General features: G+C 39.6%; 2 protein-coding genes across 3 annotated transcripts; one reads left to right on the top strand and one right to left on the bottom strand.

Annotated features, from left to right (window-relative positions):
- Positions 1–360: 360 nt before the first annotated feature.
- CHRNA3 (cholinergic receptor nicotinic alpha 3 subunit) lies at positions 361–8768 on the top strand. Its single transcript, XM_048318294.1, has 6 exons — positions 361–591; positions 2474–2613; positions 2681–2725; positions 3921–4030; positions 5102–6113; positions 7583–8768. The coding sequence occupies exons 1-6, from the start codon at positions 537–539 to the stop codon at positions 7709–7711; spliced, it is 1491 nt and encodes a 496-aa protein (XP_048174251.1). The 5' UTR covers positions 361–536; the 3' UTR covers positions 7712–8768.
- On the bottom strand, positions 6209–26385 carry CHRNA5 (cholinergic receptor nicotinic alpha 5 subunit). Of its 2 annotated transcripts, XM_048318291.1 has the most exons (7): positions 26212–26385; positions 17639–17790; positions 17308–17352; positions 15950–16059; positions 14165–14996; positions 12128–12157; positions 6209–6631 (listed from the first exon to the last, which is right to left on the bottom strand). In XM_048318291.1, exons 1-7 carry the CDS (start codon positions 26315–26317, stop codon positions 6578–6580), a joined length of 1329 nt encoding a protein of 442 aa, XP_048174248.1. In that variant the 5' UTR covers positions 26318–26385; the 3' UTR covers positions 6209–6577. The 2 variants fall into 2 exon arrangements, with proteins under 2 accessions (XP_048174248.1, XP_048174247.1); XM_048318290.1 differs by lacking the exon at positions 6209–6631 and having other exon boundaries at positions 10407–12157; positions 26212–26384.
- Positions 26386–27717: the final 1332 nt, after the last annotated feature.

Here is a 27717-nt window from a genome sequence, read left to right as displayed (position 1 = left end):
TCAACATTAACAGCATAATTGGAAATTCAGGTCCCATGATCTCAGTTCACTGCTAAATCAAGCATCCCTAATGTCAATAGTCATTTCAGTACAATTCAATTACAAGATTTGTATTAATTAAACTTCCCCTAGTAGATTGGCATGAGCTTCTGATAGATAAGAATTCTGTATAGCAGCTGTCTGGAAAACTCTTCAGCATTGTCAGATTACCAGGCTCATTTATGCACCATTTTAAGGAATCTTGCCTACTATCTGTGCCAGAAGACTGCTCTTTGCCTACAATAACATCTGTTTTTCCTGCACTTTATTTGCCATTTCCAAAGCTCTGACAGCCTGGGTAGCTTGAAAGGGGGCAGCACAGCAAACCTAATGGGATCTCAGTGCGCAGAGCTGTGCTCAGGGTCCTGCCGGCTGCTGCTTGCAGGCATTTCACGCATCGGAGGAGCACAGCTCGCCCCGCTCCCTGTGTTCGTACAGTCCTGGCAGTGAAGCTCATCCTCAACAGCCCCTGTCCACAGGCAGTAATTCATAAGACCATGGAGAGCCTGAACACTCTCCTTCTAACTGCTGCTGTTTGCTTTCTCTGTCAAGGTGAGTGATCCTTAATTTGTTATTCTTTGATGGTGAAGGGAGGGTTGAAAAGGGGAGCAGGAGATAGCTTTGGTGCAAATTATTTTTAAGAAGTGCAGAAGCACTCTCCAGCCTAAGCGGCAAATGGACAGAATCGTGGTACAGCTCTTTCTGTTACATAGTTTGTTGTTCAGTGGGGTTTTTTTTAAGTTTATCCTTGCAAAGTAGTTAGGTAGTCCTGATTAAAGATACCAAACAGGACACATAAAGCCATTTTAACATGAAGAAAAAGCACCTTATACATAAAGGTGTGGTTTCATATATTGCAGAGAAGACAAGAAAGTGACAACATTAAAGAGCTTTAAGTATGTGCTGCAAACAGCATGTCTTCTCTCTGCAGATATGGAAAGCACGAGATATTTAAATGAAAAACCACATAAATGCACTTCTCTAGAGACAGTGGATGCTAGATTTAATTAGAGTGCTGGTGACATGTAAAAAGGCTGGCAATTTGGGATTGACTATAATAGTGTTAACATCTAGATTTAAAATTATTTATCTAAAAGATTGAAGGGTATTTATTCCAGGAAATCTCAATCTATGAGGTAGAAGATATCAACAAATAGTACAAGCAAGACTGGCAGTTAAAAATGTTCATTTTTTAGTTAGCAAGCCAGCTTGAATGATTTCACTAATCTGAAAACAAAATTGCACTCCAAGGGAACAAGAGAAGGCACAAGGGGTAAAAACCAATCAAACAACACCAAACCAAAGACCTTTTAGCTGAACAGTTTCACATGAGGGGAACCCTCTTGTCTTAGGGAGAGGTGAGGCCTCACAGATTCGAAAGCAACACCTGCTTGGTGCAATCTGTCACCTGCAGATACTTCTGCCTCCCCCCTCTTTCTCTACTAAAAAACAACTGGCAAAAAATAAACATGTCCTTGCAAATACTCGTATTTCCATTTCAAAGGAACTGTAGAATATGTTCAACAGACTTCAGTTTGTGACTTTGCCAAATTTGCATAGTGCTATCCATTAATGACAAAACCTTTTTTGGTTTTTCAGTTGGAATTCATGAGGATGTGTAGTTCAGAAGAGAGTTTGAGATAGCTCTCTAAAAATAAAAAGGCCACTGGCTTCTAATAGCGTCAGGATGGTTATTGCCTAGTTTGATAGTAAAATAGTAGTGTAAAATACAAGCTCTCACAGCTCATCCTGAAACAGGTGAAGTACCTTGTTAAGAATTTCAGCTTGCAGCTTTTTTGTTGGCCACAGAGTACGATGAACTGCACTTATGACTGGCAAAAGGACAATAGGAATCTACTATAAATAAAAACTACTTAGAATAATAAAGGGGTAGTTAGCACATTTCTTTGAGTGTGCTGAAAAGTCTGTGAATGTAACAGTTAATCAAATTTTAATCTTTTTTCTTTTTTTATATTTTAAGAAGCAGGCTGTTATCCTCACCGTAATCATGCAGTCATGACTCAGACTAGAAAGCAGACTTCTTTGCAAGGCGTTCTGACCCCTTACCAGAGGCCTGGTCTGTTGGGTTATACTTTCCCTTTCCTCTGTTCCACAGCCCTGTGGCCTTGCCAGGTCTGGGGGATTGGGACTGTGAGGGAAAACGGTTTTTGCAGCCCTAGTTCTTCAGTAATTCCCCAAAACTATTTTTTTAACTCACTTTGCAGACGTGTGTTAGGAAACCTCTGTCATAGCATTACCTTTCACTGCTTTTCTTCTCGCAGCCCAAGCGAATGTCCCCCATGGCACACTACTCCCCGCTTAGGTGAGGCTGGGGCTCTGCCCAGCGCACAGGGATGCTGGGCAGTCAGTTCAGTAGCGGGGCGGCCCTGCTCCTCACGGGGCTGGCCCGGCGCTCACCCCGTGCCCTCCGCAGGCTGCGGCGGCTCCGAGGCCGAGCACCGGCTCTACGCGGCCCTCTTCGAGAGCTACAACCAGTTCGTGCGCCCCGTCAAGAACGTCTCGGACCCCGTCATCATCCAGTTCGAGGTGTCCATGTCGCAGCTGGTGAAGGTGGTGAGTACAGCCCCGCCGGCCGCCGCGGCAGGGCCGGCACATCTCCCGACACACCTCTCTTTTCCAGGACGAAGTCAACCAGATAATGGAAACCAACTTGTGGCTGAAGCACGTAAGTAGCGCTCAGTGACAGCGCAGACGGCACCGACTCACTTCCCCTCCAGCGCGGGAGTGTTCCCCGCTCCACCGGGGCGACCCGGGGCGGGAGGACCCGCCTGCCCAGCGAGGCGTCTGCGGGCTCCAGCAGCACCGGGGTCGCGGGGGCGGCGCCAGGCTCGGGTCCCTCGGGGCACAGACGCATCCCGGGACAATATCCCTGGACAGCATCCCGGGAGAGAATCCCAGGAGAGCATCCCTGGCTCTCCCGCTCCGTGCCGGCGGCGCCGCCCGAGCCCTTCCCCGGCGCGCTGCTGCCCCCCAGCGGCCGCCGCACCGCCCGGCGAGAGGGGACGGGAAGGGACGGGACAGGAGCGGAGGAAGGGACGGGACAGGAGCGGAGGAAGGGACGGGACAGGAGCGGAGGAAGGGACGGGACAGGAGCGGAGGAAGGCTGCTACACTTACTGCAGTCGCTAAATACAAGATTTTTTCTCTGGAGACTCCCAAACGCGCTGCCTTGGCAGACACCAACGCAAGGGAAGCAGCTCGGCATGCAGGTCCCGCACAGCGCCACTTGGTGCTGGTTAGCTCCCGTAAAGTGAGAACGAACCAAAAATGTGTACTTCACGTTAAAATGGCTTTTAAAAATGCAGTTAATAACTTTTGCAGTCAGCTTAGTAACCAACTTAGTTCCCACCTTCACCTTGATATTCAACCTCGTTAAAATGGGGTTTAATAAGTCCTAGCGACAAAGGCTGTTACCTGAGCCGTAACACCCTGGAGCTCTCTCTGACCCATCTACCCAAGGTCCCTCGACTGATGCTCACAAATTGCTCCACAGCCTCCAGGAATCTCTTTTCACTGTCCCACAGATACCTGTTTTTTTGAGATCAAAGTTATTATTACTCTCTTTTCAGAGAGTGTGGGACTGTATCTTAGTCCCTCTTTCACCTTGTTCCAGCTACTGAGTAGACATTCCTGGGACAGTCACATATATTTAAGTCATATATGCATATGACCAACAAGGTCTAGCTATCTAGGCCCACCTAAAATCTGCATATGAAAAAACACCACACATATGTGTTTGTTAAAGAAACATCCAAAATAAATCAACCGTGGAAGTGATATGACAGCACTCAGTTCAGATCTAGTCCACTGAATTTCAGTTTCTTCACAAACCTAACATAGACTCATTTCTACCATAATTAGATCTGGAATGATTACAAGCTTCGGTGGAATCCAGCAGACTATGGAGGTGCTGAATTCATCCGAGTTCCATCTGGCCAGATCTGGAAACCAGATATTGTTTTATATAACAAGTAAGGCTCTTGCATATTTAACTTCTTAGTTCAGGGAGAGGGGTTGATGTTACCAGTTCTAAAAAAAATCAGCAGCAAGTTCACAGAATGCACTGAAAAGCTGCTTTTCAACACACCTGTGTCCTGCATCCCCCCACTGCTGTTCTCACCTTCATGCCAGCCACATCAGCATCACTGGGCAGGAATCAGCTCTAACCTGGAGCTGCAAGTGAGCAGGCCAAAGTGAACTTGGCTTTTCCCCTTCACAAGCCCCTGTGAATCACAACTTTAACTGAAAGAAATGCAAATTCTAGCTTTTTAGCAGTTAAATTCACAATTTGACACCTTTTACTTTAGATGTCAGTTTCTGAGACTGTGAAGAGCCAAACTACAACTAAATGGATCTGTAAGAAAGCAATTCTCAATGAAATGGACTCAGCTACAAGATCCAAAACTCAGGTCTATGGATCAACAGTGATGACACTCCTTTTCTAACTGGGGCCTTAACATTTCAAATTACCCTTTAATTTTACTTTTTCATTTACTCAAGTGGATCATATAAGATAGCAAAGTGGGACTTAAAAAAACCTCTTAGAAAATACACTCATTATGCAAAGATAGACCCCAAACCTAATCCCTCTTTCCACAGTTACTACCTGCACTGTCCACAGAAGAGGTGGAAGTATCAGTAAAATTCTTATCATCCCTTGAGTTCTGATGGGCTTGATCAATCTAGATATAGAATAGAATGAAATAGTTCAGTTGGCAGGGGCCTACAACACTCATCTAGTCAGACTGCCATTTGCAATCTGTTATTTGCCATTTTGAATATTGATTGCACCAAGCCATGCTATTAATAAGAGAGAGTATTTCCTTCCAACTCCTCCCTGGTGAGTTTATAGAGCTTTTGTTTCAGTTTAACTGTGCAAATTTATGACGGTCACTGACTCAGTCTTGCATAAGCAACTGAGCTCCAAGTAAACAAGTAATTGCTGACTTCCCCAAAATAAAGAGTTCATGTATATGATCTGAATGTATGGAACTACCTGGAGTAGATCATTCTAATTTTTGTTATTTTTACTTGCTTTACAGTGCAGTTGAGGATTTCCAGGTTGATGACAAGACAAAGGCCCTTTTAAAATACACGGGTGATGTGACCTGGATACCTCCAGCTATATTTAAAAGTTCATGTAAAATAGATGTAACCTACTTCCCATTTGATTATCAGAACTGCACCATGAAGTTTGGTTCCTGGTCTTATGACAAAGCCAAAATTGACTTAGTTTTAATTGGCTCTACAATGAACCTGAAAGATTACTGGGAGAGTGGAGAATGGGCTATAATTAAAGCTCCAGGGTATAAACACGACATCAAATACAATTGTTGCGAAGAGATATATCCAGACATCACATACTCTCTTTACATTAGGCGTTTACCTTTATTTTACACTATCAATATGATTATTCCCTGCCTGCTGATTTCTTTCCTGACTGTATTAGTTTTTTATTTGCCCTCAGACTGTGGTGAGAAGGTGACACTCTGCATATCAGTTCTTCTCTCTTTAACAGTGTTCCTTCTTGTTATCACAGAAACCATACCTTCTACTTCCCTGGTAATTCCCCTTATTGGGGAATACCTCCTTTTCACCATGATATTTGTAACTCTATCAATTGTCATAACAGTATTTGTACTAAATGTGCACTACAGAACACCCAAGACACACACAATGCCCGTGTGGGTGAGAACCATTTTCTTGAACTTACTTCCCCGGATCATGTTCATGACAAGGCCTGCCAGTGATGAAGAGAATAATCAGAAGCCAAAACCATTATTCACTTCTGAGTTTTCAAACTTAAATTGCATCAACGGTTCTGAAACCAAATGCTGTAAAGATGGCTTTGTATGTCAAGATACGGCATGTAGCTGCTGTCAGTACCAGCGCACGAAGTTCTCGGATTTCAGTGGCAATCTCACTAGAAGTTCAAGCTCTGAGTCTGTAGATCCTGTGCTTTCATTCTCAGTTCTGTCACCAGAAATGAGAGATGCTATTGAAAGTGTGAAATACATTGCAGAAAATATGAAAATGCAGAATGAAGCAAAAGAGGTAAGAACATATTTTACTGTTACTCAAACTGCAGATACCTTTTGCCATTAGTGTGTTTGGTAAGAAAAAGATCTCAAACAAACAGACAAAAAAGATAACAGAGACCATTATTTTATGCAAGCAAATTACACAAGCTGTATTACAAGTATGTGCAGTTTTGAGCTTACATAATTGAGAAGCAGCTCTGCTGCACAATGATCTCTTTTATTCACAATATGTACTGAGTGAGGCATGTTAAGGCAACCACTGCTAGGGGAACATACGAGACCACCCATCCCACAAGAGTTGAAGTTAGGATTTTCCAAGTTATAATCTTAATAGTGGAATTTGCTGACCCTATGGCCTTTAGAAAGTTACATTCTTCCTCCCACAGCTTACCATCAACAACAGAAATGTAAGAGTGAATGTCCCTCACAGTGATGATGGTGCTCATTCTGTTGCTGCTGCAGAGTAAAGTGCTGTAGCTAAATGAAGCAACTACTGCGAGACAGGGACCGGCATCTTTCACAAAGCTGTATCTTAACACAATAAAGGAGAAAAAAAAATTAAAATTTTTTTTCTATTATATTCCTCAAACATACTATGAGCAGTAGCCACACCATCACAATTATCACAGAATTTAAATCCCCACACTCTGGCACTTCATTCTAACTTCACTTTGTTTATACTGAAATCAGAACTCTATTTAGTTTAGTTGGTACAGAAAATACAGGGTTGCTTTGGGTTTTTAAGTTTCCCTTAACAAACAAGTTCTAAGCTAAAAAGAACAAATTTTAAAAACAACAAATGCATTATTCATTTCTTATCATTCTTGAAGAAAACAAAAAAAAATTGAATTGTAATCTCAATAGTAACTAAAATGATCACCAAGTTACTATTAATATATAACATATAGAATACTTCAGTGTCACTCTTGCTAGAACATTCACTGTAAAAAAAAGAAAATTAGAAAAATCTGTTGTTTTTTGAAACTTGGTTCCCTTTTTACATGAAAGGGACAGAGATGAATTTTGCATTATGCATGAAAACAGTCAAATTTCAGTACTACGTAATTAACGTACCAAATAATTATATACCAATTAATTTTTGCTTTTTACATACTACCTAAAGACCAGCAGGAGCAGTCTGTTTCAGTAACGTTTTCTGGACAAACCTGTTCATCTAAGAATCTAAAGCTTTACACTTTCATCTTCGGAATAGAGAAGTTGTATCTCCTCAAGTCCAGTGTCTTGGTGATCAACCTTTTGGATTTGAAGCAGCAGCTTTTGGCTTTGCTCCAAAGAGCATATGCAAATAAAGCTTCTTCAAAATGAATTAATTTGTCAGTGAAAACAGATGTGTAAGTTGTGTATACATAAAGATATCTACATACAGAAGAAAGTGCACTTCCTATATGAAATGGTATTGCTAATGCAACTTATTCACCTAATAAACATGCCAACTTGCTATTTTTTTTTTTTTTTTTCCAGATTCAGGATGATTGGAAATATGTTGCCATGGTAATTGATCGTATTTTTCTATGGGTTTTCATCCTGGTATGTATTCTAGGAACAGCAGGATTGTTTTTACAACCTTTGATGGCTGGAGATGAAATGTAAAGATTAAATAAAACATTGTGAAATCAAATAAAACTGCCAACCAACTCTGCATCCCCCTCCCAGCACCTCATGTCTCTTCCATGTGTAGTAGAACAAGGATCTCTCTTGGCTTAAACTTTGCTTGACCAAGGCGGCTTTGTTCAGAATGCAGAAAAAGAAATTATTCTGAACCTTTATGACAGCGAATCTCAAAGTAATACGAGCTATGCTTTACAGCTACTTCTTTCAATAACTGGAAAAGATGGAAGCAGTGTGTTAAACTTCATAGGAATTATTTAAGAAGGGGTTAATAAAGAAATGGAAAATTACATGAATATTTGGAAAGTCAAGATGGGTTGAATGCTTTGGCCTACTAGGTTTGTTCCTAGTCTGGTGCCAAGCCTCTTCAGACCATGACAGGATCTTCTGGAAGGAGTTCATAGTGAGTTCCATGAATACCCTCATGAGGATGGAATGGTGGGAAACACAAGTACCAAACTGCTGGAATGCAGACATTGCCACCTGCTGTACAAACTGACCCACACAGTGTCAAGAAAGGACCGAGAAGTTTATCACAAAAGGAAAACAAATAGGTAAATAATAGATGATGTTTATAAAGCAGTCATAAAGTAAACTCTCTGTATCCCCAGAATGCAATGTATGTGAAGGCCATCAGAAAAAAAAAGCTGCTCAAACCTAATGATGTTTAGAATTGTGTACAAGTGAAACACACACTAAGACAGTCTGCAAGTGATGCAAAGGATCACAATGCTCTGATTGGATAGTTTGGATACAGAGGCATCCTGCTATAGCAAAGTGTTTCATGCCAAGGGAAGGCAGGTAGACAAAACAGTCCTGTAAAGTGTGCTAAAATTGTTGCTTAGGCATACATTTTTTTTTTTTTTCATCAGTAACTGCAGATTATTTAAGAGCATGAATAAAGAATGCAACAAAACACTGTACATATTTTGTAAAAATATGAACTGTTCTCTCTGTACCAAACTGAAAACTTTCTGGAAATACAGTGTATCATGTGATATAACATTTATGAAAATAAAGAGAATTAAACTGTTGAAAATTGTGCCTTATTTTCATTTATTTTGAGCAAGTGACAGTAATCTATGTAAAGTACCATTACCTACAGTTCAATACATTCAGCAATAAGTTACAGAAGTAAAAGTCCATGCTTCTGAGTATATTAACATTCTTTTGTTTCAGACACACCTGATAAGCAGAAGACCCCAAGGATTCCAGTGTCAGCTGTTACCTGAATCTACCATGATCAGACTAGAAGTCACTAAAAAAAATTCATGCATTTGCAAAAATTGTGAGTTACTATAACAAAGAGAGTGACTCCACTGGGCAATGTGCTGCCCATCATGATATAACTGGGCAGCCTGGAGACATCACTTAACAAGGGGAAAGAGATGAAATGGAGAGTTAAAAAAATAAAGATATATATCTGATCTACAGTTTTACTCACTTTGCTTTCTCTTCAGGTAAATTTCAGTAATTCAAACCTATGGAAGACTTTAAAAAGAAATGTTGTATTTGAAGAGGAAACAAGCTATCTGAAGTATTTCTGCAACTTGCACACAGAGAAAGTCACTGATGCATTGTTGTTGGGGTTTTAGTTTAGTCTTAGGTTTTCCTGTTAAAGGAATTTTCTCCCATATGCATGTTGCTAGGGGACAAATAGCTGTACTTAAGAAAGACAAAAAGGGGAGTGGGGCGGGCCTGGCTACTCCTTTGTCTACACCTGGGTGTGGGGACAGTTCGCTCTGAGCGTCCGGAGAGAGAAGCTGCAGAGAAAGGAGCTGCTGCTGCTTTCTTTTTGGCCGTTCTTTCTTCCTGCTGGAAGCAACGCCGGGACCCCAAAAGCCGCTTTTCCCTGCCCTGCTGGAGACCGAGCTGTGGCTGTCCTGCTCCGCTGCTGCTTCGAGCTTTCGCTACGCTGTAGCCCTGCTCACCCTGCCTGCCTGGGCCTCCGTGGTTTTTTCCCATCTGGATACATCTCGTCTGCCACCCGGGATTTGCGTTCGTCCCTGCCATTCCAGCCTGCTGTTCCTGAGAGTCCGGGATCGGCTGCCCAGCGGTTTGTGAAGCCTTTGTTCCATCCCTTCCCGGGATCCCAGGGCACCAGAGCCGCGTGCTCCCCGAGCTCGCTCCGGAGCGCCCCCTGCAGCCGCGGGGGAACCATCGCACCTGCCCTGCTCACCGGGAGCCGCCAGCGCCCCTGCCGGCTGCGAGCGGAACTGCACCCGAGGGGAAAGGGCCTGACAGCCGAGAAGGCTGGCACTGGGTTTGTGTTTGCTGTTACTGCCAGAGTTGTTGTTGTTTTGTTTGACTGGTTATATACATATATATATATAGTAAAGAACTGTTATTCCTATTTCCCACATCTTCGCCTAAAGGCTCTTGATTTCAAAATATAATAACTTGGAGGGAAAAGGGGTTATATCTGCCACTTCAAGGGGGGCCTCTGCCTTCCTTAGCAGACACCTGTCTTTCAAAACCGAGACAATTGTTTAACCTCAGTAAAACTGAGAAAGTCAAAGCTCTTATATCTGAATTGAATCAGATAATCTTGAAAATTCACGTTTAAAGTTATGATGGGAATAGAGGAAACATGGATATCCAATGTCAGATGTAACCGAATTGTAACTGAAGAAGAGTGACTCCCTAACTACTATTAAAAAAACAAACAAAACAAAAAAGGCCTGCCTGACATCATTTTCCTACTTGTGAGCCTTTAAAAGCTACACAAAACCAAGAATATCCTGCAAATTAAAACATTTTGAAATAAATATTTAATTATATATGTTATGACATAAGTAATAACTATTATAATCAGTACAGGGCTATTATAAAGGAGATCTGGGAGGGGGTATGGGAGAAATAAGTATCTGTTGTTCAAATTTATAATCACTATAAAAATGTAAAATTATTGAAGATACCAGAGTTTACATTAAAACTTCTCACCTAAACATGTTATTATTAATGTAGTAATTTAAACAAACAAAAACTTCCTAAGACTTGCTCTAGCCTGGCATTCCTGTATTAGCCCTACAGGATGCAACTATATTATGAACAACACTAAAACAACTTTGGTGTAGGAAAATACCCAACTATTTTAGAGTCTTTTCCAGAAATAAAGCTATTAAGAAAGGAAGAAAGGTGGCATTGGAATCAATGTAAAGAATGTATTTAAATGGAATAATTGAAAAGTTGCAAGTTCGTTTTCAACAATCTTAGGAAAAAGGAAATATGGAAAACTCTAAGTCCTTGCTGCTTAGAGTTACATATGGTTTTGTAAGTGAAAGAAATAATTTAAGGTAGCTCTCAAGTTCAGTTTAATAAATGTGAAAATCATTAATCATCTGTATTTGGTTCTACAGCATGATAATTCGTTACCCACTTCCTTCAGAAAGATGCTCCACAAATTCCTTCTGCCTGTGCTTAAATAATTCTGAGAAACACCCAAAGACAGGAAATAATTAATGTGTCTGCAAACTCACATACTGTATCAAATTCTTCATCAAGAGTAAAGAAATCTGAATGTTCCAATCCCTTAGAATACAACTTGGGAACTCAGTTAACTGCCTTTGCCTTCCTTTCCAAAGCTGATGGAGACATCAATATACACATATGCTTTAGGCATTTTAAGGCTTGTTAAATGCTCCTGTTGGTATCACAGAATTAACAAGCTTTAAAATTTAGCAGCAAATTCGACTGAAAAGTTATAAAGGCCAATCATGGTCAAACTGCTGTTCTTAGTTGTGTATTAGATATACAGGAAGTTTAACTTGTATTTTTATTATATTTTAATTTACTCTGGCGAAATTTCATACTTCTACAACACACTGAAGAGAGCTGATAAAAATTCTCCTTTGTATACTAAATTGAAATAAGCAACTCTACTGTGTAACTGCAAATATTTAATATTCAGTGTAGCAATTTATATAGTAATTTAATAATTGGACTACAGTGATTATCATTAAAAAAATTTAAATCCTTCTATTTCACAGTAGGTGTCAGTGTATGCTTTTTTGATAAATCATACATGCAATGGCTTGAGAAGGTTCTTTTAATTCTGACCTGGCTTAGCAGTAACTCAGTAGACTGGCAATAAGCAAATTGACTTCTATGTGTCCTGGGAATGCCATGCTTTAAGATAAACCTAATTTTCTAGTTTTGGATTTTTCTTTTTTACTCTAGCAGAAACATGACTACAAAGAACATGCATGGAAACAGAGCTACTGCAAAACTCAGAGACATATCAGTAGGACATGGCTCCGAAAATATTTATGCATTGGTACTGCCTATATGGGTAGGTACTATTATACTTGCCCATTTATGAATAACAGGAATAAATAACACAAGTGATCCAATTATTGAAACCAGAAGAAAAGCCCATAAGAACATTCGATCAAGCACCTGAGCAATGTATTTCCAGTCTTCAACAACCTAAAAGAGAAAGAGCACAAGAGTTGGTCAGTGTGTGCAAGAACAGGTAAAAACACAGTACCAAATCCTGCAATTCTTAGTTATTTCAAAGTACACTTTTTTCAACCATGTCCATATGATAACCCTCTTGAACAACATTTTACAATTACGTTGTGAGTTAGAACAGAAGCAAACTTCCCTCTGTGAAGATTGATAAGCTATGTAGATTTTGATGCAGAAATTGACCCTGACAAGCACCAAACATCCTCATCTACAGAGAGATGAGACTGGTCTGCCATCTTCTAACATACTGCAGGATTCATGGCCTGTGACGTCATAAAGCAGAATTCCCAAGCAGGAGTTGGAAGCAAAAGTTGTAAAGAAAACCCAAACAACCAACAACACCAGCCCACAACAAAAAACTAACCAGAAAACCAAACTAATCAGAAAACCAAAACCAAACCTCCCCAAACAGTAATAATAAAACAATTTTTTTTAAATCGTTAGTACAGAGCAGCTGTTGTGTTACAAACAAGAGCTGAAAGCTGCAAAGTTACTGCTCCACAGAATTATACACTGGGCAGAATACTCACAGTAGTTTCAAGACTACTTTCCTTTTTGATAAAATTATTCATATCTATACACAGCTTTGCAAGTATTGCAGATATAATTGTGCAAGCAAATTAAAACCTTCCCAAACAATTGTCTTGGATTTGAACTGGAGCTATCTACATTTCCCAAGCCTAATGCTTCCTAAGATGTAAGGCTCCAATAGCCAGACACTAGGTGTCCAGCATTTATTAGCAACTTTTGTAATTAAAGCTTGCATTCTCTGGAGCCCAGTAATAATAAAACAAGTGAGTCCCCAGTCAGCTGTATGTTAATTTCCAAGGTTTACAGTCACAACAACATTACATTTGTAAAATAAAATACTTACCACTTGTCACTCACAATCAACCTTTAATTTACAGGAAATTATGTATTTAATAGCAAACTATTCTATTTCTGTTGTTCATACAATGCAGGGCTATTAGATGCTGCTTTAACAGTACAGCAGATATATTTCTTAAAAATCTAGGCCGCATCCCTTGTGACAATGTCAGAATCAAGTCCTGAGAAGGCACATCAGAGGAGGCACATTACTCCTAGTCTAGTATGGGAGAACACACTCTCAGCAACCAGAGACAGCAATTCCCATATAAACTGAAAGAACCTCAGGCTCTGCCATCAGAAACAGACAGTACACAATAAACTTCTATATTTCTACAAACTTCTACACTAGACTGGAAATAGCATTTAAGTCTCTGATGTACCTATGGTGCTAGCGTAAAAAGCATGTAAAGAAAAGAGATTTTAATGCTCTTACACAAAAGTTGTAAACATTTATTAAGGACAATTCAGAGTGCAAATGCACAGACTGAAAAAAGCCTCTGACATCTTTTGGTATGACTTAGAGACAAATAATAGTAAGGGTAGAAGAGAACAGTTATGAAGTCATTGAGTCCATATTTGATCTCAGCACAAAATGACCAACATATGGCTATAGCTTGTATTTAAACTAATACATGTGAGTTAGAGCCCTTATTTGGAATTGAAAACTGCAAGGTAAGTCTTGCCAGTATTTATTTGGAAAATATAAGGCAACTGCATTTTTCAAGATAGTCTTCAGGTACAACATTAAAGTGAAAAATAGCTCCTTCTCTCATCATCTCAGCAGTGCTGTAGGGAACAGTTACAGTACATGCTCTTGTAATAGACGAGTGTCTCACAATGTGTAACTAATGACAAGAACTTACTTCTAGAAGAAAGCAAAAGACTTCTAAAGAACCCAAAGACTGTACTGTATCAGCCAAATATTCTCAGTATTGTACCATAGTTGCACATCTTTTCAGTGGAAACAACTACACAGCTTTCAGTGAAGTACAAAAGCTGTAGCACATCTTTAATATGCAACTGCACAGTAAACCACTACTTGGTTTTCTAATTTCCACTCGTACAAAATCAGTGCAGCAGGACTAGCATACCCACCTCGCGAACTTCATTCTCCTTCATAACGTGTCGTGTAATATAGCGGATAGAATCCAGAGCTGCTTCCAAGGTGTTCCTAGATGATTCTGATCCATTCATATTTGCTGTTTCCTCCTTCTGAGCAAAGTATCTATCGACATGGCTTCTCATGCAAAGCAGCTTGGGCAGTTTGTGAAGAAATATCTTGCGAACCCAGGGTGCCATCGCATTGTGTGTGGACGAGGAGCGGTGGTGGATATTGATAGCAAAGACAGTTATCACAATGGACAAGGTCACAAATATCATAGTAAACACCAAGTACTCTCCTATGAGTGGAATAACTTTAGAAGATGATGGAATAATTTCTTCAATAACAAGAAGAAAGACAGTCAAAGATACCAGTACTGAAGTGCAAAGTGAAATTTTTTCACCTTCATTTGAAGGAAGATAGAAGACAAGGACAGTTAGAAATGAAAGCCCAATACAAGGAATAATGAGAAACAAAGTGTAAAAAAGTGGCAAACGTCTAATTATAAATGAATATGTAACAAAAGGATACCAGCAGCATCCATCAGTCCTGTTTCCTTTGCTCCCTGTTGCAGTGACTATTTCCCATTCTCCATTATCAAAAAAATCTCTTTTGTCAACATCATAATCTTCAAGAATTAGATCAACCTGTGAGCCATCGTAAGTCCAGGAACCAAATTTCATTGAGCAATTTTGAAGGTCAAAGGGGAAGAATGTTACATCAATAGTACAAGAACTTTTGTAGTTTGCTGGTGGAGTCCAAGCAATGGTGCCATCGTATTTTACCACAGTTTTTGTAGATGTTCCCTCAAAACGTCCATCTGCACTGAAAGAAGAGAGATAATGCATGTAATTACAATGGAGTGTGGGAGTGCATTTAAATACGAAATTATGCTTTGTTATTGTCATTTCTATTATTTATGCCTGGATAGACAAAATTTTGTATTGTCTTCATAGTCAACATTTTTCCTCAAATTTGAATCCCACATAGGTAAACAGCTTTGGAAGATAGAAGAATATTTTCCAATCTTGAAAAGATCTGTGCAACTTTCTATGGTCCCAATGACTTATGAAAAGATTGGAAAAATCCTGATCTTTAATAGCATGACCCAGCTCTGGTGTTTCTATTAGTAATACAGAATAAGTACTTTTAAATTTGGCCAAATCATAATTATTGAAGAAAAAGAGTCATGAAACAGGTAAAGTAATACTTGTGTCGAAACTTGAATTTACAGTCACCGCAACAGCCTTTTATCCTGACTCAACAAGTCAGGAAATGTAAAAGCATTGTAAATGCACAAAAATTGTGCAGAAGGGTTAATTCAAAAGTTACTGTATCTGAGATCTGTTAATTTTCAAAAGAAAAAAACCAAGAACAACCCAAAACCAAGGCAACCCCCCCTTACAGTTAAATGTACCTGACTTTAACTCCATTAATATGACCTACAACAGCATAAATTAGTTGCTTCCCTCCCATCACTCTACACTATTTGTACCCAGCACTTTGCAAGACATTTTTTTCTAATTAAGAAAAAAGTTTACACAACAAAATGGAAATAACCTTTTCAAAGGGACTAGAAATTCCATTCAGAAGTAAAGCAAAACATTGGAGCATTTAACATGGCAGCAAAGTCCATTTGGATTCAGAGGCAAATTCTTCCACAGATTCTTAGCCCACTAAACGTACACATTATGTCTATCCAACAAGCCTCCTAGAAGCAGTTTGGCCAGTGAAGTTATAACATAAATGCATTTTGTATGAGAAGATTCAAATCTTACTTGTCATACAGCACGATATCTGGAATCCAAATAGAATCTGATGGGACACGAATAGATGTTATCCCAGCATAGTCTTCAGGATTCCACCTTAATTTTACATCTACCCATTCCTGTGGATATGAGAGACGTAATCATTATTATTGGGAAGTGGATTTAAGCAGGGTGATACTACATGAAAATAGATAATGAGGCAATTAACAACAATCAAACTGGCTTCTTAAATTTGCATAAAACAATGAATTTGCTGAACGGACATGTAGTTACCTCACTTAATATTTGTTTTCTGTTATAAGAGCTACTTGACAGAACTTAAGATAAGATGTTCCTTTTTCAGAGCATGTATTTATAAGTAAGAGCTATTATAATGTAATTTAATTGTATAAATTAAATTTGAAAAAAGCTTGTTCTGGATGAATACCAATGACTGGAAGCTAATCAGAAGCAATTTAGACATTTTCATTATACAAAAAACCCCATCATGGCTCCAACTCTTGAAACTGGTTCAACTTCAAGAAGATCTGCAGAAACTATTAAAGAGGGCACAAAGTATCATCAACCCACACGGCCATCTCATTTTTCCTGACTAGTCTCAAAGTTTTCCTAAAAATAAAAACTTGGCCTAAAATTACAGTTACTGGAAAAGAAGGGAATGGGAAGCAAAAGGAAAAAAAAATCAAATAAACAGAAAGGAATTAGCCCAAACAAAAATAATTCCATAAGCTATTAAGTATAACCAGCATCTGCAAAGATTCTTCTCAGTTACATCAAGAATGATCTGTGAGCAGCATTACCCAAGTAAACAGTGGCAATTAAGTTTAGTACCAGACTCTTACAATTACAAAGCTTGAGGATTTTTCCTGCCCAAACCCAAATATTCTTCAGAGGAAAAAGTACTTCCTTCTAGCAAGCATATTTAATTGAAACTGGAATTCTTCAATAATGTATATCCAATAGTTTCAAACATCCCACAGGAAAAAGACCTCAAAACTATTATACAGAAGAATACACCAACCATACTTTTCTTAATAAAGCTTTTGAATGAAAACTTTTGTACTGAAGCAGCAATTTATGGTTGGAAATACACTCCTTGATGTATTAAATGGTCATGCAATACCATAACAGATTTCTTTTAATTTGGTGAATTTTTACTTACCTTGTTGCTATGGGTTTTTTTAAGAGGTTTGTCACAATTAATCCTTTAAAGCATTTCCAGGGACATTTTATAACGATACTGTGTGAAATAAAATTTCATGCAAGAACTAAGTTTTTTGAATATACAGTTAACTAGAAAAGTTTCTCCCAAATTTTGATTTGCAGTTATGAAGCTTCAGAATTTTTTATCAGTATTTTACACATACCTGTTTCAACCATACATTTGTTGTCATCAGTTGATTTTTCTCATCCTGTAAAATAAAGCATATATCACAAAAAAAATCTATCCATAGGAAACAGTTGCTTTAGTTCACAGAGGTCTGTAACTTGAAATACAAAATACACTGCCGAAAGCATTCCAATCACTAAGTATGTTTATATGAGAACATCATATATCCATCTACAGTGCATTTTTATTACAACTGATAATAATTTTAGACACTTAATCTATTGTGTTTAAGCTAAAACAGCCACAATTATTTCACATGAAATTCTTCTAAAGTTAATGGAAAAATACAACTTATTTCCTGTACATACCACATCTACTAGCTGAGAGATTGCAAGGCCAAACTTGATTTTTATTGTGTCATTCAAGTGTTCCACTGGACGAACCCATCTTTGATAGTCTTCAAATAAATGCTTAAACAAACGATCTTCACTTTTAGCAATAAAAGAAGGTTCAGATACAGCTATATTAAAAAGAAAAGAATGTATTAACATTGATTCAAATGAGCAGTGTACATCTGCATTCTTGTGTCCAAAGAGCTACAGCTGTGCAGAGTTCTTTCTCATCTCATCCCCTTCTCTCTAGAAGCATGGCCAAGGTCCTGGAAGTATACTTTTATAAAGTTACCTGGTTTGATTAGCATCCTCATACCATTGTCACACTCCTGAAATGGATGACTCAAGAACATTAAGATAATCTCAGTAGGCAAAAAGCTCTTATATCATTTACCCAATGCCATGCAATTATGGAACTTCTCTAAAACTGAAAGCTGATCTATGAGGGACTGAAGTTCTGTCAGTCTCAAACAGGGTGGTACTTTTTAAAAACCTACATCCACATTATACATGTCTGTAGTATATTGCATAACTTGCAATCCGGTTTGAAACTTCAGTCTCCTCATGTTTTAATGTGCTTCTTCTAACGTTTGGGAACATTTATCATGTATAAACTTTGCTGCACTTGTAGAGCACTTTCCCTCACACTGTTTTGCATCTTAGATGCATATGCCAAACTATTTACCAGTTGACTCTACCTATTCTAATGTTACACTGACTGGAATGCACCTTTCTAGTTCTTTTTCATAGTTCTCAAGGAGTCATTCTGGGTAAGATAGAGGGGAGGAAAAAAGGCAAGATCAGTGTCTAGCTAAGTAATTCAAGTAAGAATAGCTTTCAAAGATGGTGTGAAATACCTGAAGATGGCCACTGCCTCGAGAAGCACAAACTACACACACCACCTTGCACAAAAGGGTCTCCAATTCTCAGACATAAGTTAGGGTGACCACCAGAAAACACAGACATATGTTCTAGATAAAGATTTTTACTACTTACCAATGAGATTTAAAAGGAAACTACTGCCAAAAAAAGACATAGCAACTATTATCATCAGTTTAAGGGACAGCATAAGCAAAAGAACAGACCTCACCACCATCTCTTTTTAATGCAGACTTAAAATATTATGCCATTACATAAATCTATGGCACGACCTCTCTAGAAATCATGTGCTCACTAACAGCATCCATCTAAAAAAAGATGTATCAGAAGCAGAAAAGCACCAGAGAATGTCATAAACAGATTAAAACCAGAGACAGTCATCCATACAAGGAGAGATTGAGAAGATTAACATTACTTTGTTTGGAGAGGAGGTGAATTTAGTCAACACAACAGAAGTAGATCAACTAGGAATGATACAAGCAGAAAAAACATTGGTGGTATTTAATCTTTCTCATAAAAGAAGCTAAAGGAAACAAAGTATCAATTAAAGGCAGCACAAACAATGTCTACTTGAAGTTCATTACCATCAACACTCAGTAAATCAGTGATTCATAGATACTGAAGAGGACTAGAATTTTAGAATTGCCTGGGATGACTACACTGTATGTCAGGCAGTGTCACACCTGCATAGAGTATCAGTTCTCATTCCCACAAAACTCACAAAAGCTACCTCAGAGTTTGACCAACAGTTCCATGAATTGGCATTTGTGGCAGAGGCTTGGCTAACACCATTTAAGCCATTAATTTGAACTGACCTAACCCAGTTCCATGTGACTGCAGCCTAGACAAATTAAGATGGGCAGCCTAAGTTTTAAGTTCCCTCCCATCCATCAAAGTGTGACAGCAGTGGATTTCTGCTGTGCTGCAAAAGGCTTCATGTCCAGGTCCTTTGGATGAAACACCCAAAGCACTGCAGAGCCCAACAAGGCAGTTCCCCTCCTTTGGCACTGCAGTTGTGGGGCAGTCCAGCAGAACTATTATTTTAAATACTAACCAGATTTCTCTGAAGTGTCATAGTAGCAGCAAAAGCAAAACGTAGCTTAAGAAATTGGACCTGCAAAATGGGAGCAGCAGGACTCCTTCCTCCTACAAATACTACCCTCACTAACGTGCTGCTGAACAGTTCTTGCTGCGGGTCAAATCAACATTTGGGGTTTAAGACAGGTCACCCTTCGGTTCCAAAATACAAATTATCTGTTTAGAGTGTATTTCATTTGCTCACAAACCTACTGTTCTTTGAGATACATTATTTGTACATGTTCTACAGTTTGACACATCTCCATTTCAAGATTGTTGACTTGTGGGATGTGCAAAGAACTGATGGGCACTTGACACTGTACCACTGAGATACCTCAGGTGCATACAGGAAAACTCACAGGACACAAGAATTGCTGCCAAAAAGGATCCAGCAACAGAATGTTGCACATGTACAAGTTACCTTGTAAATGTACAAGTACCAAAAATATATTTAAGTGGTTCAGTATATCCTCATTAGCCAAGGATTTTTTCTCATTTATAACTGTATCAAGATTTGCCAAGCCTACATTTTACAGACACCGAAAAGAGTGCTTCCTGAAGACACAACTTAATTTCTCTATTTCTATATCCCTATTTCCTGAATTATTAATGGTTCTGAGTATATTTCAGTCTAATATTTCATAAATACTTGATTTTTATATTAGCATTAATTACATTTTCCGCCTCCAGTTAAAACTCTCAACTGAATTTTTCGTACAATTCAAGACTGACTATGCAGCTGGATATTATTTCTCCATTAATTGACCTTGAAGCAATGCAGAGGCAAAGTTGCACTTTCACCATTTCTGTGTTCCTGTAAGATGACCTCCTGAGCATCTTCAGGGTACATGTTGTTTCCAGATTAAGCTTCTCTTAAAAAACAGCATCTCCTCTGCTATGCTAAAAGGGGACATGTTCCTTTACTGCCTTTATATACTAACAGGTTATTTTTCAAATATTTTATACTCAGACCTATAGTATACTCACTGATCTATTACAATGACCATTATTTACTAACAATATAGTTCAATTATTTCTTTCTTTTTTTTCTGATCATGGATGTATCCACACTTTTCAGTATTTCTAGTTTATTCTGTTTATTAATATGCTGGGGCAAACTGGTCTATAAAAGACATCTTAAACAAAGGAGAGCTCCATGAGGAGGCTGGGAATGGTAACAGTATATTAAGAGTTGGCAAAAATAAAATAAGTAATCACCCCTACCCTGTACATTTTATTTAATAGGGCCATTGAAATAATTTGTTACACAGACTGCATGTGTTTAATATCTCTTTTCCACATATCTGTATGATTTTAAGATTATAACAAGGGTGGTAATTCTTAGTAACTCCTTGTACTAACATCAATTAAAAAAATTGTGAAGAGCTGGTGACAAGTGGAAAAAATGTAAAGAGAAGAAAACAGGCAAAACAGTTTTAGTGGCTTAAGGCAGCAGACTAGCTATGATGGTTGGAGAAAAACAGAAAGAGGTTAAAACCTATGACTAGCAAGATTAGCAAACAAACAACTCAGAGCACAATCTCATACTAAATCAGATGGCAAGAGATTATGGAAACACTCACCCCTGCCACTAGCTCAGTGTACTAAAAAATACTTAGAAGATCTGCACCCTTTGAAGGGCAGTTCTAAGCTTGCCTGTATTTGTACGTCTTCATTTTTATTGAGGCCGGATAACCTCTGCAGTTTAAATCAAAGGCAGCTCTCTGCACTGTTCAGTGGTAACTCCCAATGACAATGTTTATTATTTGCACCTTAAACTCTTCTCATAGCCCCTCAGTATGAGTTCATATTGAGCAACAAAAAAAAAACCCAAAAAACCCCACCTAAGTCACATATGATGTTGGATGGCCTAAATCTTAATTCTGCACAAAGGAGACAAATGTTTATGCACAAAGCAGACCAATAATTCAAAATTTTTTAAACTCTGAAGTAGTTGGAGGACACTTTTTACAAAAGACTAGGTAAAAATTCTAATTAAACACTTAACCTTGGAAACATTGTACTTAAAAATTAGTTTCTACCATTTCCTCCGTAAGTATTTAACAAACTTTTTTATTAAAGTACTTTGGAAGAACTATTTAGAAAATAGGATGAAGCATTACATGGGCCTCAGATGCATGAATAGCATAGTGAAACGCACATGTCTATTCATCTTGTTAACATTCTCAAGTCAAAATTTCACATGAGCTGCTAATGACAGACTTTTAAAATGTTGTAGATAAGAAACAAAAGATGGGTTTCACAAAAGAATAACACTTTCGTAATTTACTGTACCATTATGGGATTAAATTTCCTAGCATCTTAAAATGATTTAGCAACATTATTCCCTTTGTAAGAATTACCAGTAAAATACTTAGTGCTACAGCTTGATCTCAGATGTATTTTTTAAATCTTTGGTTTGAAATAGGAGAACATCAGAGGCCATGTTTCTCCAAATAACAAGCTTTCTTTGAAATGTATTCCTCTGCATTTCCTTAGATAAAGTGTCTAAGAGCCAGATTGGGACTGCAGGTGTAACGCTGCTCCTTACACATTAAACAGTGTAGTTCAAAGCATTTTCTAACTGACAGAATCAAGTGTTAATGATTTCAGGCTTTCTTTGCATCACTACTGGGTGCAGTTTCGAAGGGAAAAGGGTCACTTTTTAGAAGTGTAATGTTAAGATGTAGATTCAGAAGTAATATATATTACTAATGCATGTTTATAATCATATACCATTATAATGAAAAAAACCCCTACTACTGAGGACAATAAACATTGTAAAATACCCATACTTTGTGGTTAACATTATATTATTTAACTCTAGGCTATCATAACACAGACTATTGTCCACAGATCTAACTACTACATACTAAAACTAATAATTTGCTTAGAAATGGAGAAGGTGAATGAATATATACAGTACACCTGCCTCCAGTACTCTAGTATATTTATTAAGACTATCTCCCACCATTACTTCATTAGGTAGAAAAGACAGGTAATGTATTAAATGGAAATTTTATTTTTGTACTGATTCCCCTGCCTCTTTGAAAAGCATCATGAGTCATACTTCCAGCATGGTCTTTAATTTTTTGGCCTACTTTTCCTTCTATGCATTAGCAATTGCCAAGAATCCAATCACAGTCAAGCGTTTAATTAACAGCAAGCATTTAGAAAGATCACAATCATCTTAACTAGGATTTCTGTAAGTCAAAGCAGCAATACTAACACTATTCCATTTACTGAACAAAAGTCAGAAAAGCTAACAATTACATTCTGAACTTCCCAGAACTATCTTTTCCTCCCCTGTTTAAAAAATAAAGGCAGACCCCATCACCACAACTACAAGCATGGAAGAGGTGGCTTCAAAGTTACTGGGAGGACTTGTGCCTTCTCTCTTACCTAGACATCAACATCTGGCCAACCAGCAGCAAAATAAAATGACACATATTGGACAGGAAACTATGAGGAATTTTGAACTGCAATACTGCTTAGTAATTACCAATATGCACAGAGGTACAACAGTTGCTCACAGAAAGAAGGGAAGGTGCTTCTTACGTTCAACTCAAATTTGAAAGGTTAAAGTTACAACTTGATAGTTGTAAAGTAGAATGAAGCTATCCCCTAACAGCTTAGCAACAAGGTATAATTATGGCACATATTTCTAAATACATTTACAAGTTTGATTAGTAACCATAATAGACTGCCATGTAGTTTGTAAACTAACCAAGAAATAGATGTGAACTGACAGTCTTTAGATTAAGAGCTAGTTGCACCACAAACCGTTCCTTTCTGCATACTTGTGCTATGGATTCTCGGGTAAGTACACACCATGTGCCAAACAGCTTCCTGACCTCTCTAGTGACACGACTGCCAGCAGCAGTGACAGCCACCTGCAGCTGTAACTGCAGGTCTGTGCCGTGCCACAGCACCTTCTCCCGAGCTCACTGACACACTAACGTGCTCCACTCGGCTTCCCACAGACAGAACTGGGATCCTTCTCCCTGCCCAACAGCCAGGCCATGAAAAGGCTGCCTCTCGTCAGCCTCCCGTGAGGAAAAATTCTGTCACGCTGAAGTCAGGAGAACTTCTCTGTAACCAATCCAGGATTTTGTCATCTCTCTTTTGTACCACTTTTAATCACGGCATCATTTTCACTGATTGCTGACCTGTCAGTAAACACTGAAGATGGACTGTGAAGTCAGCACCGAGGAATGCTGAAAGAGAGCAGCAAAAGGGTGTATAGAAGTGCAGATAGCACAAGGAGCAAAAGGAAGAACAAGTATGCAGAATCTTGTCAGAAGAACCATTTATAAATTTAGAGGCTATCTGTCACAGAATTAAACACAAATCCAAAACATACATAAATAAGACCTTACGGAAATAAGAAACAGGCCTGGGCTTCTCACAGGTTGTTGCCAGTGCAGGGCTGGGTGCTGCAGACACTGGGCACTGGACTTAGCTTCTGCCTCAGTAGCATTTTGCCCACTCAGCTTCATTCCAGTCTTGGATACACTGGAACATACAACCCTACAGCTCACAGAAATCAGCTACATTGCTCAAAACCAGATAAAAGAGTAGGAGATTTCAAAACCTATAACATCACACAAACCCCAGGTTTTACCATTCTAAAAAGCAGAAAACTATGCAGGTACTGCCTTCCACAGCTCCTTCTACAAACCAATACAGACATTTCTCCACAAATCAATGCTCACGTTTATCCCCCTAAGAATCTCTAAAGAAAGCACAAAATATTTTAAGAGAAAAATCACAAGAAACCCATACAAGCAGGAAGGTTTGCAGCTTCCTCTTGGGTAGGGAGAAGGATTTGATTCATTAAACTGAGTGGAAAACGCTTGGGTGCATGAACTGCCAAGGAACACTATCACAGGTCTGCAGCACAGCACAGCAGTGCTAGAGGTTGCTGTTAACCTCACCTCCGTTTGGGTGTTCAAGTCTCACCTGTTAGTTTAAAATTCAGAGCAAGAACAAAACTTATACTTTGACTATATTTTAAATCAGCAACTATTTTCTCCTGACAATTCAGAGTTATCCAAGCACTATTAACTGAAGGAAACACCAAATTAATTTACAAGCACTCTTACAGCAAATTTAATTTTATTTTAGAAAAAACAAGTTGTGAAAAGAAAATTTTAGCCTCACTATGTACGATCAGTTGTCTTTTAAGTCAAAACTGCTGGCTTGTGCCAAAAGGAAAAATTTGGCTTAACCTGACTGCAGGTAATTCCATGCAGTCATATAAATCATAAAATGTAACATAATGATTTTGCATCTTCTGTCATGACGAACGTGAAAAGCACTACTCTTCCAAATGTTGAAACAAAGAATAATCTTTTAAATCACATTCAGCAATAAGACTGCGTATTTGTAGGCTGAATTAAAACCAAGACGTTGATACAATCAACCTTCCATAAACCATATTTACAACCACTTTTTCAATTTTCAGTTAATATTAAAAAAAGGTCAAATTTATCTTTCATTAATTTTCTTTCTGCCTGTAATTATTGCAGCTATCGTTTCAAGACATTCTGCAAAACTCTTGGCAATGTACTTACAAATTATGTAAGTGCAGCGTTTTGAAACAACTGTTTCTAAATAAATCTATGGAAGAGCAGTGATTTTGCTCCTTTAATCTTTGTGTAAGTCTATGACCACTCCAGCTTCACATGCTATTTTACATCCTTCAACTCGGGAAGTTAAATCCTGATTGAATTACGAGACTGACTCTTTTGAAGTCAAAGAAATAACGCATGACCAAACTAAAGAGAGCTCTGTTATAAATTCTTAAGAGGGTTGTTTTCATGTGCAGTCATATTCATATGCGAATTACAGTTATTAAAATATATTCTACAAGTTTACCTCTGTACCAGCTGCAGATGCAGAGCACACACTACAACTGCACCTCCGCTCAAAAAGTGAGTGGAGCAAAAATTGAAAGCTATGGCAGCTGAGATCTTTAAAGCATGATATATACTACATTTAGAAAGTGTAACCACTGCGTAATGAAATGTGAAGCACTCAAGACTGCTAACGCACCTGAAAAGCCGTAGTTTGGCAAAGACATTTTCCCCCTTTTCTGTGAGGGGGCAGCCCTGGTGAGCCTGTTCGACCGCGGTCTCCGGAGGTCCCGTTCGTTTTCTTAAAGCCAGCGGAGCTCTACGATCCTCCTTCAGCAGCCACCGCCGGACCCGGCACTAGCCTTACTTTAACCTCGTCCGGGAAAAGTTGATGGCGCGGCAAACGATGCTGGTGCGCAGAGACCCCATTGCCGGCAGCGTTTTCCCCCCACACGCAAAATCCCGCCTCATTTCCCCTCACGAACCGCTCCCGCTGCCTACGCTCCCAGTCGGGCCACAGCCGGGAGGGGTAGCGGCGCACCCCGGGCCGCGGTACCACCCGCTCCATCCCCGGCGTCCTTGCACAGCGCCAGGAGGGCTCGGAACCCCCGGCCGGCCGTGCCCTCCCCTCCGACACCCCCCTGGCTCCTCACCGGAGCGCCTTTTACCCTTCATTCTTCTTCCCAGTGGCCCCGCCGACCCTCACCCCCCCGGGGCCGCCCCGAGCCACCTTACCCGCGTGCGAGGCTCCGGGCTGGCCGAGCAGTGGCGCGCAGAGCCAGGTGAGGAGGAGCAAGGAGGGGGGGCGACCGCAGCGCAGCCGCGCTCCGCGCCCGGCCATAGCTGGGGCACGGCCCCCGCTGCCTCCGAGCCCCGCGGCGCGGACGGGGCGCGGCGGCGAGAGCTCTGGGAGCCGCTGGGGCCGGGCGGCGTTGGCCCCGCCCTTCGGGGGCCGTGAGGGGGCGCGAGGGGCGGGAACCTCGGACAGCGCCGTCCCGGCACCCACCGCTGGCCTCCCCCGCGCCGCCCCTCCGGGCCGGGAGGCGCGGTGCGGGAGCCGGTGTCGCCGAAGGAGCTCCCCGGCAGGTACCGCGGGGAAAAGGCGGCAGCGCTGCACCCACAGGCTCGGCCCCCCGTGCCCGTCCCGCAGCCCGGGAGCGGCTCCTGCCGAGGCCGAGCAGGTGCGCGCTGAGCGGGGCCGGGGCCGCTGTCCCGCGCGGCGGCAGCTGCAGTGCCCGCGCTAAATAACTCCGGCACATCCACCCGGCCAACGCCTGCTGCTTCTGCACCGTGGTTTTGGGAGGGTACAAGTGTAAGTGACTTCTAGCGAAAAAAATAACTTTTAATTTCCATTCCATATGAAACACTCAGTAGGGTTGGGGTTTTAAAAAAGTTTTTAAATCAGTACGATTTTAAAAGTTTCTAAAGCAGAATATTTCAGAACTTTTAATCTAAAATAGATAAACTGATGCAAGCTAAAAAGACCTAGGATATTTCCACATCTTTAGGTATATTATAGATATACAACATATATAATAAATACTCTGTACAAAATACCACTTTTTTCTATATCAGATAAACAAAATCTGTTACAAAAGACAACTTTCAACACACAAACTGTGAAATTTAATCAGTGATTTTTCCTAAATCATCCTAATGGAAATGTACAGTGTACACGTTGCCACAAAAAAAAATAGAAGCAGCTGGCATTAATGCATTTTTTACATCTAAGATAGTGTTTAATATTTTATAGAGAGAAAAGACGTGGAAAGAAGGGCTAAATGACTTTACAGTGTTAATAACCTTCTGTATGAAAAGTGCAAGATACTGGATTCCTCAGGAAAATGGTCCTTACTTAACTCAAATAATTTTATCAACTTTATACCTTTCTAAAATGAGCATTACCCGAACAGCAATTTCATTAATCATGTTGTCAATTGTCAAAATTCTTTCATACCAATTGTTCATTTTACAGAAAAACAGTGCATCTCTCAGTGCAAATGGTGATTCTTTTCAATGACTAAAACAGGATACTGGAGTATTTCAACCCCTTTCTTAATTTTTAAACTCATGTTTTTCTGTATTTTTCAACCCCTTTCTTAATTTTTAAACTCATGTTTTTCTGTATTTTCTTTTTCTGCAGCCATGTTTGGGTTATGCATGTCTGTGCAAGACATAATGCAGTCTGTACAAGCACACAAAAAAAGGGTGCTTACACAGGAGTTTCTTCCAGCATACTTG

Source organism: Corvus hawaiiensis, chromosome 13 (genome assembly GCF_020740725.1).
Source record: "Corvus hawaiiensis isolate bCorHaw1 chromosome 13, bCorHaw1.pri.cur, whole genome shotgun sequence".
Taxonomy (NCBI): Eukaryota; Metazoa; Chordata; class Aves; order Passeriformes; family Corvidae; genus Corvus; species Corvus hawaiiensis.
This window is presented reverse-complemented; position numbering and strand designations above follow the sequence as displayed.

What these genes read in the sequence shown, in the direction of transcription:
- CHRNA5 (XM_048318290.1), bottom strand. Translation starts at nt 26,317, where the DNA reads ATGGCCGGGCGCGGAGCGCGGCTGCGCTGCGGTCGCCCCCCCTCCTTG. An exon ending in GCCCGGAGCCTCGCACGCGG is followed by an intron (nt 17,791 to 26,211) that starts GTAAGGTGGCTC and finishes TTTTTAATATAG; the next exon opens with CTGTATCTGAACCTTCTTTT. An exon ending in CAAATGTATGGTTGAAACAG is followed by an intron (nt 16,060 to 17,307) that starts GTATGTGTAAAA and finishes TCATATCCACAG; the next exon opens with GAATGGGTAGATGTAAAATT.
- CHRNA3 (XM_048318294.1), top strand. Translation starts at nt 537, where the DNA reads ATGGAGAGCCTGAACACTCTCCTTCTAACTGCTGCTGTTTGCTTTCTC. An exon ending in CCAACTTGTGGCTGAAGCAC is followed by an intron (nt 2,726 to 3,920) that starts GTAAGTAGCGCT and finishes TACCATAATTAG; the next exon opens with ATCTGGAATGATTACAAGCT. An exon ending in TGCAGAATGAAGCAAAAGAG is followed by an intron (nt 6,114 to 7,582) that starts GTAAGAACATAT and finishes TTTTTTTTCCAG; the next exon opens with ATTCAGGATGATTGGAAATA.